At 37.3% G+C, this 14,076-nt stretch overlaps 1 protein-coding gene across 1 annotated transcript in view; it reads right to left on the reverse strand.

The window, feature by feature from the left end:
* Positions 1–604: 604 nt before the first annotated feature.
* MAN1A1 (mannosidase alpha class 1A member 1) overlaps positions 605–14,076 on the reverse strand; it is a 146,724-nt gene continuing 133,252 nt past the window's right edge. Inside the window, exons 9-12 of the mRNA XM_061990598.1 lie at positions 11,773–11,992; positions 10,810–10,982; positions 5,362–5,477; positions 605–4,051 (exon numbers count right to left, since the gene is read on the reverse strand). Coding sequence (XP_061846582.1) covers positions 3,925–4,051; positions 5,362–5,477; positions 10,810–10,982; positions 11,773–11,992 — 636 coding nt within the window. The 3' untranslated portion in view covers positions 605–3,924. The remainder of the gene's footprint in view (positions 4,052–5,361; positions 5,478–10,809; positions 10,983–11,772; positions 11,993–14,076) is intronic.

The raw sequence follows: 14,076 nt of genomic DNA on the forward strand, positions 1-14,076 counted from the left end.
TATTTAGATTGGAGATCTTAGTGACACGTCCTTCCAGCACAAAATGTAGTTACAGTTCCTATGACAACTGTTCCTCTCTCCTCTGGAGCATGGGCTAACGATAGTGTTTCATTACATGATCATGTAACTCTGGGCACTGTGACAGCCTTGTCATCTCTGCTCCAGTGTTTGCTTCTAAATGGCATTTAAGCTGAAGCTCGCTCGTATTGTGCAGAATGTGAACTGGAGTGACTGACCTTCACTGTGCTTACTGCCTGCCACCCCTGATTTCCCAGCTTCCTGCTTTTTATCAGTAAGCTCACTTTCTACCAAAATATATCTGGTAGAAAGAATGTTATTGATTTATTTCTGTGATAGCAATTCTATACAGTGACTAACAGTAATTATATATAGTATCTTAACAAGCACACAGAGTACTAATCCCTATCAAATTAATCTCTTGACAAAAAAATCATACGAGTAGCAGTCAAACCAGACTATGCAGCAGACTCCTGTAAGATATTCTGCAACACACTGAGGACGAGTTGCACAGATATATTAAAAGACTTTATTCACAATAGAGAAATTTTTACAAATATAAGTTCTTAAAAATTAAGCATCTTGCTCTATTATGTATCCCATAATTTCAGTTTGTATAAAGATGAAAAGACTAAATGGACTCTGTACAAATCAAAACCAATTTAAATGCATGGTAGAAATGGATAAGATGTATGATGAACTCACCATAGAAACAGTGAACCATTGGGCATTGCAAAAGTCTGTTTACAACCCAACAAATACATATGCAATAGTTATCTTACAACCAACCAAAACTTCCTTTTTCCGTCCCATGAAACGATGTGGGTGCCATTTAAAGTTATCTACCTTTGAGGACTTAACATACGGAGATTTAAACGTATTATTATGCTACAAAGAAATGGAAGTAGTATGGGCAGGGTGTTTATGCAAAGATAATGTCTCCCCTCCACCCCCCCCAAGCAATTTCTTTTGCTCATGAATGACTGGGAACACAGTGACCATCACTAGCCACTTCCATGCAGCTAGTTCAGTGAACAGGGAAATAAAACACATCTCGGCAATCTAAGAAGCAGCGGTAAGTACCGACTGTTTCAAAATGATTGCTCTAGCTTTGGTGTTTTGGGGTTTTTTCTTTTAAAAAAAGGAAGAAAATCAATATATTCTCAGTTTATGAAAAGTTTTTTCTTCTTACAGTTGGCAGATCTACACGTTGTACAATCTTCTCGTCTACTTACATTAGTTTACAAAAAGTACAGTATAGTGCAGTTTGTACATACAACCTGAATACCAATACTAGTCACATCAAATTTGTGCTCTTTCAAATCATTGTAACTCTTAAACTAAAAAAAATATTGACATGAAATGTCTGTATTATAAGGAAACAGTCGTGATGCTTATATTTAAGTATGTAGGACCAAATGCATACAAGAGTTGTGGTTGGAGCTTGCTTTTTGAAACACAGAGAAGAGCTATCAGGTTCTCCACTCTTCAGGCTTGTGAAGTAATGGCAAGATCAATAGACACATCTGGGGAAAGCATACTGTGGTTAAGAAAACCATGTAGAAAGAGGCTTACAAAACACTTTTCTCCAAAGACTGTTTTTGTCTGAGCTATTGTAATTTACTTGACTGATATGAGGCCTGTAGCAGCACATGCATAACCATGTGGTAGGCAGCAGCAGACGACCCAGTTGAGATAACTAAGACAGAAGTAATTGTTACTTTTTAGTTAGAGGGAAGAGAAGTTTTGTTTTTATTCCACACATATAACTTCTCTGTGCTTGTAGGGAAAGAAAGGCTCCTTTATAAATACCGTTTCTGAAGAAATACAATGAAATATTAGAGTCCTCCAACAATACGAATTCCAGAGTATCAAAATCAACAGGGGTTCTGCTTTTCAACAGAGGAGAGAGCCAAGACCTCAGCCTTGCTCATTCAGTTACTGTGACATGAAGGAATCCATACTTCAAAAAAGAAAAGAACAAGCTTTTAAAAAGCAGTAAAGCAAGAAGTCTTGACTCAGCGTGCCAGTCTGTGGAAGCAGGCTTTACCTGAGGCAGATGCAGAGAGGGTTGTACCCATTCTCCCAGCTGCGGGTGGCCCAGGCTCAGCAGGGTACCCCTATTAACTGCCATGTACGAATGCTCACCTCGGGCTCAGGCCTGCAATGGAAGGATCAGCATTGCTAAAGATCCTCTCACCTTGCTCCCTAAATAAATGTCTTTAGCAGCTCATGCAGCACAGGCCATCTCAGACTCCTGAGGGTCAAGTTTATGGGTCACCCTCTGGCTGCTATATATAAAAATGTCATTTGTTATCTTTGCTCTTGGCTTCTGCCTAAGAAAACCTACACTGCAGACCTCTATTGGTATAGAATAAGATGTACTCTGTAATGGTTAAACAAATGTGCTTTCTCAGCTGTGATGAGCTGGACATGTGAGCTTGCTAACGAAATACCTTTAAAGATTACTGTTCAGACCGCAGTTTTGCTGCAGTCAAGTCGGTGAACAACATGCATTCTCAGAATGGGCAGCCTGGTATTATACACTACTCAAAATACATGAAAGACATCCTGTCATTAAATGAAAACACAGGTAGAATTAATAATCATGTAAACCATTTCAAACAACTAGCAGAAACAGGAATTGATCACGCCTAGGTTTTTTTTTTTTTCCCTTTGGTAATGCTACAAAGCAAAATATTTTTGGCAAAGCTGTTACCTTTCTTAGCAAGCCAGGCCTCTAATCTAGGGAATAACTTCAAGCACATTGCATTCTGTCGCTTAGAGAAGACAGACTCAGTGCTTTCAGAAAGTTGTAGTTGTACACTGCCTAATTTTCTCTCTGAATAATTATTTTCTTTTAAGGAGCCAAGTTTTCTTCAAAGCATCTGGACATAGAATCTTATTTGTGGAGAGACATTAAATTGCTTTGTGACGATAAACTATGAAGTCTGGTGTCAAGTTTGAGCTTATCTGAATGTTTGAGAAAGTCCCAGAAATCTAAACAAATTGTCTCTGGTATGACTCTCAGCTTCCAGGAACAGGTCATTGAGTATTTTTTTTTCCTCTTTTTCCTATCCAACCAAATGAGAGCTACCAGACTAAATATATGAAGAAGGTAAGACTCTTAATATGAAGTGGCTATCTTATCTTTACTCCATATCAGCCTGACTAAAGGCATGAGAATAACACCACTTAGAAAAGGGAGAAAACAATTTATTCTATTACAATAGTCTAATAAAAACCTGAAAAACTAAGGTCTGCTAACTAATGTGCTAAATTTATAAAAACTAAGTTTAGACTAACTTCACACTGTAGTTTCAGAGTTGTGTCTGCATGAGAGAAAAATATTCCTATGTAGACTTCATTGACAATGAAATACATCAGATACTTTACCAAGTAATGAGAGACCCGCATAAGAAGAGGCTGTCACAGTCACAACATTTGTCTTGGATGACACACAAAACAACTTAACATTGAAGGAAAAAAAAAAGAGAAAAAAAAAGCTCTTTATACTTAATTCAATATGGCTTTTTGCAACATGGCAAAATATTACAGCTTAAAGCAGACATCTCCTCACAGAGGAGAAAAGAATTTTGCAGTCAAATTATAACAGGGAACAGGTAACATGTACCCTCTCTGCTCTTTTTGGCCAAGATGACACTGCAGCCTAAGAAAATCAGGAGAGATGTCCTATATATCTTCAAAGAAGTGGATGGGCTGGATAATATAAATGACATTCTACGATAATCAATGGGAGACCATTCACAAATATTTACTGTTAAATAAAACAGACTGCAAAACACTTGTTTTAAAAATCTATCTCAGGAATTAAAACCAAATCATGTGCCCATGTGTCCCGGAAAGAACTATAAGGAATAAAACAAAGTATAATTTAATCTTCATCTATTTCTGGTCATCTTCTTTGTTCCCATCATCTTTGTGAAGAACAGGGAGAGGATGAGCCTCTGTGTTGAAGACCCAGTGTTCAAATGGAAGAAGATCGTCTTCTGAAAACAGCAAATATAAGTATCTGGCAAGAAAAGAAGCAGGAAATGTGACCAAAACTATAACTTCTCAGGAAAATATAAATACCCAATTTCTCTACATTAACGTATCAAGGAAAACAGCCAGCCAAACACAAAACATCAGTGGAGTCCCAGCATCACAATGGACTCAAGACTCACACAGGACTCAAGGGCAATAGCAACTGGAGACCAACACAAAAAGGCCTCTATCCTGACAGAGGATAAATAAATCTAGGCTATCAAATAACAGTTTGCTTCACTTCTTTTTCTATATATACACATAGATATATAAAAATTATAATATACAACCATAGTATTTTTTAGCTCCTGAATGTCCAACATACATCACGGTGTACCAAAGAAAATATTGTAGCCCAATCCTGTCTTACTCCAGAGAACAACCTCTGCCTTAGGATTTTTAAAGAAGGAAACTAGCACTAGACCATTAGCTTGGGCATCTGTTCACTAAGACAAGATCTATTAAACCCAACAGTGACCGATAAACAAATCCAACATTGTATTCATTGTCATGATAGAAGGTAATAGTTACTGTACTGATTATTGAGGAGTGCTTTAGGGATGAAAAGTCTGCTTAACAAATGCAATTTTATTTTTTTCTCCATCATCACCCTTCCCTGAAGGCTTTCCTTTGTCTCATTCTGGGAAGTCAACCCAAAAGCTAGTGCAGTGTCTCAAAAAAATGCTACCAAGTATATAAATGTATTTACAATACTTCAGTTACTTGAATATTACACTTTCTATCAAAATAGTACAGAATGATCTCTGCAGCTGCTTCTTGCACAACAAAAAGAAAAACCTGAGCAAAACTGAAGAGGCTAAGAAAAAACTTCCTTTATTTCATTAAAAATGTAGGAGATGGTAATAGATAATGAAAGCTTCTGTTTTTCTCTCTTTATGGGCTCTGTGAGTTTACCATGCAAGCTGACATTTTTTTTTCCCTTGTAGTTTTAAAATGAAAAATATGAAATAGAAGCCTGATAAAAGTCCTCTGTCTAGTCAATTTGTTTCGCTAGTGCTGGCATATATAATTAGATCCTATCAAAGCTAAGAGATGTAATTTCTCAAAAAAGACTATCACATACCTTCAGTAGAAGTAAAGATAATTTCCAGAAGGCATAGAATTTAGCTTATTGACACAGCAAGAAAAAAAAAGCAATTTGGCTTCTCATCACCTAAGAAAAGCTCTACTATTCCAGTCAGATTTTGTTATGTGAATGTCAAGGGTACTAATGATGAATACTTATCTGTAAAGATGATACACAGAACTACTTCATAGTAATGAAAGGCAACTTACTTGAGTGTCTCTGAGAGGAAGAAACTTTGCTGCACATCATCGTGGCTTTCGTGATTGTTATAAACGTCTCTAATACCAGAATAACCACCATCTACTCGGCAGTGTTTTTCCAGTGCCTGAAGAGGGGATAAAAAAATCCCAATGAGAGTAACAAAATGAATCAATCTGTCAGTTTTTCTTTCTTTGACAATAAAACAAGCCCCCTAAAACTGTAATTTTTTTAATGAAAGAAGTTAACACAAACCAGTGTTCAGAAAGATAGATATATGGATATATACATGCAAAGAAACATGGATTTTCACTTATTTCCTTTTTAATAGGAATAACAATAGCCTCTCTATCAGCCTTTAGAGATCGTGCTACATACACCTTTCTTGGTCCTATCTTAGTGCTTAAAAATTACTGTGACAGAATTGAATGCCATGATAAATACCAGTCTTTTCCTTACCTCCTCTAAGTCACTTTGAAAAAGAAAAAGCAACTCTCCATTTGCTCTGTAAGTTGTTTGGTTTTGCTACAATTATTTCATTTTTCAGTGGGAAACCTCTGATACTGGGCTGTTATCAAATTTCTTTTCTGCGGCAGGTACTATTTTTCGATGCCTTTCTGAAAAAGCTTTGTCTGTTACACAGGAGTAGACAGAAAGCTGTGGCTGGACTTAATGCAACATGTTTTAGATGTCAGAATAAGAGTGTGTTTTTTCTCTAATTGGTTTCCAAACCGCGTCTTCAGTTAAAAGGTGTAAACCAGATGATTGATTTCTACTGTATGATACAAAAGAGCACACAGACCACCTAAAAGCATAATTACTTTTCTGCCTACAGGAATGTTCTGTATGATCAGCTAAAATTGAAGGAGAAAAAAGATCAGATGAAGGGTGTATACAGAAGGGCAAAAACCAAGTACTTAGTGCTGGAAGTGTAGAAAGTATCTACAGTTAATGCAATTTGATTAACTTTGCTGCTTTATTTGTTTGTATTAGAATGGTTCTACCTCTGTGCCTACATATGAGCCATAACTTCTTCAAATATACTGCTACCCAATACCTTATTTGAATATTAGTTGTTTTATCACTGCTTTGTTTAAAAATAGTCACTCATCATTTTTCTGTATAGTGGACCTATTTAACAAGGTTGAAAGTATTCTTAGTCTCTTCGTTTTTCATCTTCTGTTTTGTAAGTCAGCTCTGGTACCATGCAGTATAATAAAAGAGTGAAGGGAATTGCAGATGACTACATTTGAAACATTTTGTTACTCAAAAACAAATCCAGAAAATGCTCTGGCCCTAAATAACTTCTCACAATGAGAAGGATGGTAAGCATGGTGGATTACTGCTTTCAATCAGAACCACAATACCCTGAAACATGGTGCTTGCCGTACAGACAGGTATTGGAGCAATACCTTCCAGGCAGAAATACCTGGAGCCTTATCAAATCCCCAATGTAGAGATGGAATACAACCAGTTCCTCTGTTTCTGAAGTTACTACAAATATCACTGAAGTGATTACAGGATGTGTAGATTTTATTTAGGGAAAGATGCTGCCTTTCATACCACATAAAACTATGAAAAGGCAGAAAATAGGTCCAAAACAAGTAAACGAGAGGAATGAGCATTTTCTGATAAGAGATGTGACTGCAAGTCACTAATAATTACTGAGGTATCCATCACCTTCACCTGCTATAAAGGCTGTGCAAGATCTGTGTTTTGCTGTTAGCAGATATCCTAAATGTCCTTGTTTTTGCTGGAGTCCCTGTAGCTATCTGCATATATTTAGCTTGCCTGTCAGGCTCTCCATAGTTTTCACTGGAGAGTAAGCTGCCTATTGTATATTTAAAAGGGATTTTTCTCCAGGAGAGATCCTTCGAAATATAACAGGCCTATTTGTCTTTTCTTATGCGTCTTTAGGTTCTTTAATTTTCCTGGACACTTTTGCTAAGTGACAAATATACTTAAGTTTAAACAAGTAATTTCCCCTGGCTGGTACTCCTTCCCTCTTGTCTACTTCAACCTGCAATGAATTCAAAATGCTGAATCTGTGTCTGGACTTTCAATGTCAAACATGAGATTGTATTTTCCAAGGCACAGCAGAAGGAGAACTTGAAGGATAAGGCCATTATTCAAGGAAACATCTGCATTCTGAACAGGGTGAGGTAAAATAGAAGCAAATTGCATTTTCGGTTTATGTGCTCTAACATGTAGCTGGAGCCTTTTTAACGTGTTCATTGTTGGGAGATACCATATAGTTACCTGAAGACGCTGCTGTGAGGTAAACTAAGAGGTTAACTTGCACTGTGTGAGCCATATGGTGGTATCTACTTGATGCAAACGTGAAGTATCATACCCCTTGAAGCTATTTTCTACTTATCAAAAGGAAAAGGATGTTCACGTGCAGCACTAGTTTGATGAAATGGCTCTTGGCTGTCCCCCTCCTATAACTGGCAGTAATAGCCTTTTGTGCTCATACCTGGCAGTTTCAGAGTACAGCGGTGTTCACATTGACAGCAGGGTAGCGGTGGGTGGGAAGAGACAATCAAACACATTTTAAATTAGTAGTTCTCAGAAAATGATGGTGGCTAAGATCAGTTATGCTCGAGTAATGGAAAACATCAAGGGGAGTGAAAACTGGCTGACAGCCTCCAAGTATCATAAAGAGGAAAAAAAAAACTCAAAGGAAGCACTATGAATTCAAAATATGTGCCATATTTATAATGCAGAAAGGGAGACTTTTATGAGCTAAGCTGATTAAACCTTTCTGACTCAGTAAGAATGGATATTGCTGCCAGTCATAAGTGCATTTTCTCCAACTACTGAAGTACATAAGAGAATGATCTTGGACTCAAAGGAGCAAAGCAGGTTTCCAAAGAAAAACTGGGGAGGCTAAGAGCATGTTTTTAGTCTATAAAAGTTAGAGAAAGAACTAACAGATTTGTTGGAGAGTTTAGAAGTCATGACTTCGAGATAGCCTCCTTTTCTACTACAACGGCACCGGGAAACAAACCTAATGAGTTCTTACTGCCAGTGTAATGAGTAGAAAATGGACATGAAATGTCTGAGGAACAACTTTTTTGGGCAGTAACAAATAGTCTGATTATTCCTCCTTTTTTATTGTTTCAATCTCAAGCTTCCTCTTTGTTGAACAGGTATTGATAATTAGGCCAACAATATTCAGTGGTCATGGTCTTCCCCAAGAGAGAAAGGGCAGAGTAACATGCTCTCTGGTTCAAGAATAAGGAGCAATTGGGAGCATGATCTGTGAAATAGTTGTGACAAGCTATCATGATGTGTGCTGGAAGTAAAAAACAAACCCACAGTATCAGGTGGAGCTGTACAAGTTATAAACATCAAGGAAGAAGAGTTCAAAAAGATTTGAAACCTACAACTGACTGTGTAACTTCTGCGAAGCTCTAAGATTTGTTTATGTGAAACATGCAGCTGCACATTAGGACAGTGGAAGATGGGCCTTCACAGAATTGGGACCAGCTGCATCTCCCACACATGGGCTGTAATCCACTACATTAGAGCCAGGCTGGAGTAACCACAAGAATGTTAAACAAAGAACACATGGGAAGGCTGAGAAGGTGAGTGTACAAACTTGCAATAAACACAAAGAAACTGAACCAACAGGGTAAACAATAATAAGACTAATAAGGAAAACATTTCAATTGTTTATAACAATGTTATCAATGTGGGCAGCAACAATGAGCCAGGAAAAACATCTCCCAGAGAAGGAACGCTGGAGCCTGAGGAGATGACTTCCATATATAGCCATTGTAAATATTCTAATCATAATCTAGTAGCAAAATGTGTGCCTGTGGGGTGGTGTTAGTGAAGAAAAAAGTAAGGGAAATGAGAGGGGTTTTAAAAAAGAATTGCTTTGGAATCAGTAACTCAGAAGCATATTGTTTCAGGGTCATAGAGTCAACACCTGAGGGAGGCAAATAAAGCGTCGTAAATGACTGCAGTCTACCTTGATTGCAGGTAGGGAATTGATGTGAATATTCAAACAAGCAGAAGTTAGATAGTAGAAGTATAGTTAATGCTTGCAGCTTTTCTTTTATGGAAAGCAGTTTTTACCACAAATTTCATTCTTCAAGAATATCTAATTGCCAAACTGGAAATGCATTTTTTTTTCCCCACAACAATCAAGAGCATTTGCACAACATTTGAGATATGTTCAGCAACTCGCACCCTGAATACTGAATACAGTTAGAGATCTTGGTTGCTGTTGGGGATGACAGGTTAACAGACTGATGTCATGTCACAGTCAGGTAGTCACATCCCAGTAACAGCTCTCTAGTAGGGTCCCCTTAGGGATGAGAAATTGTGTGACAAGTCTACATGTTCTTCCCTTAATACAGTGCAATCTTCTACAACAAGCAGTATGGGCCCATCCAAGAAAGTTATTGTACCCTCTTAGAAACAAGAGGTTTCTGAGAAACAGGACATTTTTGAAATTCTGGAAAGCAGTAACTCTGGAAAGGCAAGGTCACTGTGAACAAAATACTGCAGAGAGGTTTTTCTTTGGGGTTTTTTTCCTCATTTTTTCTCAAGTATACAGAGCCTCAAAAATAATGCCTTTAAGTTACCTGCTTCTCCTATAAGATCTCAGTCTGCTTAGAAATTCCAAAGTAAGAGCAAAAGGCACGTTATTTAGCAAGGGCAAAATCAAGGTCAGGAGAAAATAAGCGAACTCTAGAAGTATAATAAGGACCCATACCCTGGTGGATGAAACATGGTAAATTCAAAGGCTCTCATGTCTAACTGTAAGAGCGATTAACTAGTGAAATAAGGGAAACAGTGGATTCAGTGAGCCAATTTTTGCAGTACAGACTAGCTGCCCTCTTGGAAGGCTTGTGCTACACAAACACAAATAGCTAGGCCCAGAGTGACTGGCTGAAGCTCAAAGGCTAGTAGGACACACAAATTTAAAACTAAAAGAGGCTGGTATCATTAATGGACGTCCATCCAGATGACTCGTGCTTTTAGAAAGTGATCCATTTTTCAAGTGTTCAGTACTATCTAGTGCTGCATCTTGCACTTCAGCACCTTAATTAACATCACCTGTGTACAATAACTCTTGAAAATACACTTCATAAAACTTATTTCCATGTCCAAGGCTCAAATTTGACACACGTTGGCACCTTCCATTCACATGCAGCAATACTCAGCATCTTGAGAAGAACATTCAAATATTACTCCAATCTGAGAAGTGTTTAAGAAGGAGAAATCACAAGGTACTTTTCTAACATACAATACCACCAGTATTTGGTTTTGTGAAAATGATCTTAGTTCATGTAATCAGTAAATGAATCTCTGGAAATTTGAGTTGATATTGACTTAAAGTCACTATTTTCTCTCCAACTGCTAAGCAACATCCAGATATCATTCAATAGCTCACTTAACAAAATATTAGGATTTAATAAGAAGAAAGTCCACGAGAACATTACCTCTACTGCTTCCCATCCCCACTGCCTGTACTTTGCGTCATGAGTGAGCCGCCACATGTACATGTAGGTCTCTATGACTTCAGGTCGTAGGATGTAGTATTTTTCATTTTGTCTTGTAGCAATGGCCTCAACACCACCATCAAACCTGAAGGCTTCTGGTCCCAGTTTCATGCCTAGTCAATATGAAAACATATGCTGAAATAAAGGTATTAAAAAAAGGTTTTAAATCATGTAACCTACCAACATCAACTACCCCTTCACATGGCATGAAGCCAGCTTACCCAAAAGGCATATAATTTCTACAAGATAACACAGCACCTTCTGTTTTTAATATTTTGCAAGCAATTCAGAGTTCTTCATCAATGCCTTAAAAGAGCAGTTCCAGTTTGAACAGTGATGCTAACATTTGCATTCTGAAAGATTTCATATAACCAGCTAATGTGAAATTTTGCTTAAAAAAACAAGGATATTTACTTTTTTACATCAAACTGGAAAACATGCTCTGGGACTTCAAGTGCTACCATGGTTATTTTTTAAGAACATGAGAGAATCCAAAGATATTTCCTTCACAGAAATCCACTTTCTTTATACAATTGTACTGTTTGTAGCATTGTACCAACAGAACTGAGAAAAAATAATTTTGTGCATAAATAAAACATGATTAATAGTGATACTGATGCATAAAATGAACATGGTTCCTCTGTTACTCGTATTCAGCTGTACAAGAGTTAGTAAAGTGAAAAAAAAGCATTTTCATTCATGTTAATTACTGGAGTGAGTAGGTGTTATTCAGGTACACAGAACAGAGCAGCCATTCTTAAAGTTACTCTTAGAGCAAATCAGCATTTGCTCAGGAAGAATGAAGCGCCTTGACCATCAGACAACTTTCAGCATGATGCAAACATACTGATGGCTGCCTTCACAAAGCCAAACTCTGAAACTGAGCTGCACCACAGTACTTACTTGTGCGATCGTAGGATTCGTGGCAAGTCCTAGCAATTTCAGCACCAAGCTCGATGTGATGGCCGGTCTTGTCGTTTGGTGCTCCGTCTGCTCCTAGAGCAAACATGCCTCCAGCAAAACAAGTGAGATGTCCCATCTTGTGTTCCAGCAGTCCACCCTTCCACTCAGCGATGTATGTCAGTCCCCCGCTTGATTTTCGAATGAGGTGGGTCTCTATGGCCTGCAAAAGTGCATGATTTCAAACCAAAGGTACCAGTTGGTAAAAAGCATGAAGGATGAAGACAAATTTGTCATCTATGCGGCTTTTTTTTTTCCCCCATATCACCTTTGTTTATGAATAAAAATGGAGACTATGAGCTAACATAACCTCAAAGTGCAGCCAAACCAACATAGATTAGCAATGATGATTAATTTTGCTATAACTTTGAGTAATTTATGCAGTATACTTTATAAAACTAATGGAAAGAGTTAAAAAAATACAATTCCATTTTATTTATTTCTATTTTGAGCAATTTCAGGTAATTTCACTTTTAATGGTGATTATTTGCTGCTTAAACTTCCACGCTTCTCATTTTTATTCTGACTTTAAGGATGTAGTTATTGGTATAATTTCATGTCAGTTATACGCAGACATAACTCATACTCAAAATGCCTGACTCAGTGAGTGCACTGAATGACATTTGGCCTCTGAGTCTACATGGTGTTCCCAAAGTCCAATGAGTTTCCCCTCCCAGATGGAATTTCTCTGTAGTTATCAAGAGTAGGGTCTCACTTAGATTTCTGGAAAAAAATGACCTACACAGAATAAAAATACACAAATGTCCTAGAAGGAATTAGAAATCGATGCCATTAGCAACGTACAGTCACTGATTACAAAGTCCAGGAAAACAACTTTCCCTTGTGGTAGGAACAGAATTAAAACAATGGAGGAGATGCAGAAGAGCATAGCCTACACAGAAAGTAAGCTATTAATCTTTAAAGGGTAGTGGTGAGGAGATGAACAAAGCTATCGTACATTCAGTTACCCAGCAGTGCTCTGCTCTATTCTATTGAAACCAAAAGACGCCAAAACTGTGCTCAATATCCACTGTTGAGAAAAAAACTTGAATATCAGTACAGAAAACTATTAAGAAACAAGACAGGAGTTGAAATAAAAAAGTAGTATGAAGAGATGTACCAATTGTAGTCATTTATTCCCATTTAAAAAATGCATAAAAGGTTGTTTTGGTAAGCGTGAAAAATCTTCTCTAAACTAGAAGCATCAGCAGAATAATTGCGCAAGTTCTGCTTACTAAGTAGTTTTTTTTTGCCAAGAATGTCATATTGCAATCTACACTTTATTTTCCACCAATATTAGTGGAAAGCACTGAGTAAAGATGTTTTCTGCTCAGCTCTAGACCCACTATTGGCTCTGAAAAGTCCTCCATATCTTTGTTTCTTCCTCATTGTGTGTTTTTAACATTAGGTACCTACTGAAAAGCATACCTAAGCCGCAGTAAATAATAAAGATTCCTGTACTTGAAACAAATTCTGCATAATTTAACCTATAAAAAGAGTAATTAAATATAAAAGGGGAAAGGTGGAAAAACAGTTTCCTTAAACATCCAAACCACAGTTCTTGCTGTGGAAGATGAAATAATTAGAGAGGCTGAGTAGGTGTCAGGCTAATTGGTGGTCATGTATTCCAAGTGCATATGAAAATGCTTTTCTACTAGGTTGGGAACTAGTAGTGGAATACTTAGGTACTTTAAAAAAAAAAAGTTCTTCATGTCTTCTGTGTTCAGCTGTATAAAATATTTGAATTTATAATTGAAGAATTGACAGAGCAGAGTTCAAAGAACCTGCTACAAAATGTATCAATGCATAAACAAGCAAAACTGGTGAGAAGACAGAAATAATTGGATAACTTCCAGAATCTTTCAGAGCACCGTACATGTTTTTTATTAAATGGTTTATATTTTGCAATAGGATGCCATTTTGTTAAAAACACCCAATTTTGTCAGAAATAGCTTTCAGATTACTCAGGCATTCTAAAAAATAAGCTACTTAAAAGCAAGTTCAGAAATGAAAAACTTCAAATTTAAGAACATTTCTCTAAATCTTTCATTGTATTATTCCAGTCTCACCAAATCAACAATTGCAGAATCACAGAATCTTAAGGATTGGAAAGGACTTGGAAAATCATCCAGTCCAACCCCCCTGCCAGAGCAGGACCACCTAGAGTAGGCCACACAGGAACTCATCCAGGTGGGCTTTGAATGTCCTCAGAGAAGGAGACTCCACAACCCCCTGTTCCAGTGCTTT

Source organism: Colius striatus, chromosome 2, assembly GCF_028858725.1.
Source record: "Colius striatus isolate bColStr4 chromosome 2, bColStr4.1.hap1, whole genome shotgun sequence".
NCBI classification, from domain to species: Eukaryota; Metazoa; Chordata; class Aves; order Coliiformes; family Coliidae; genus Colius; species Colius striatus.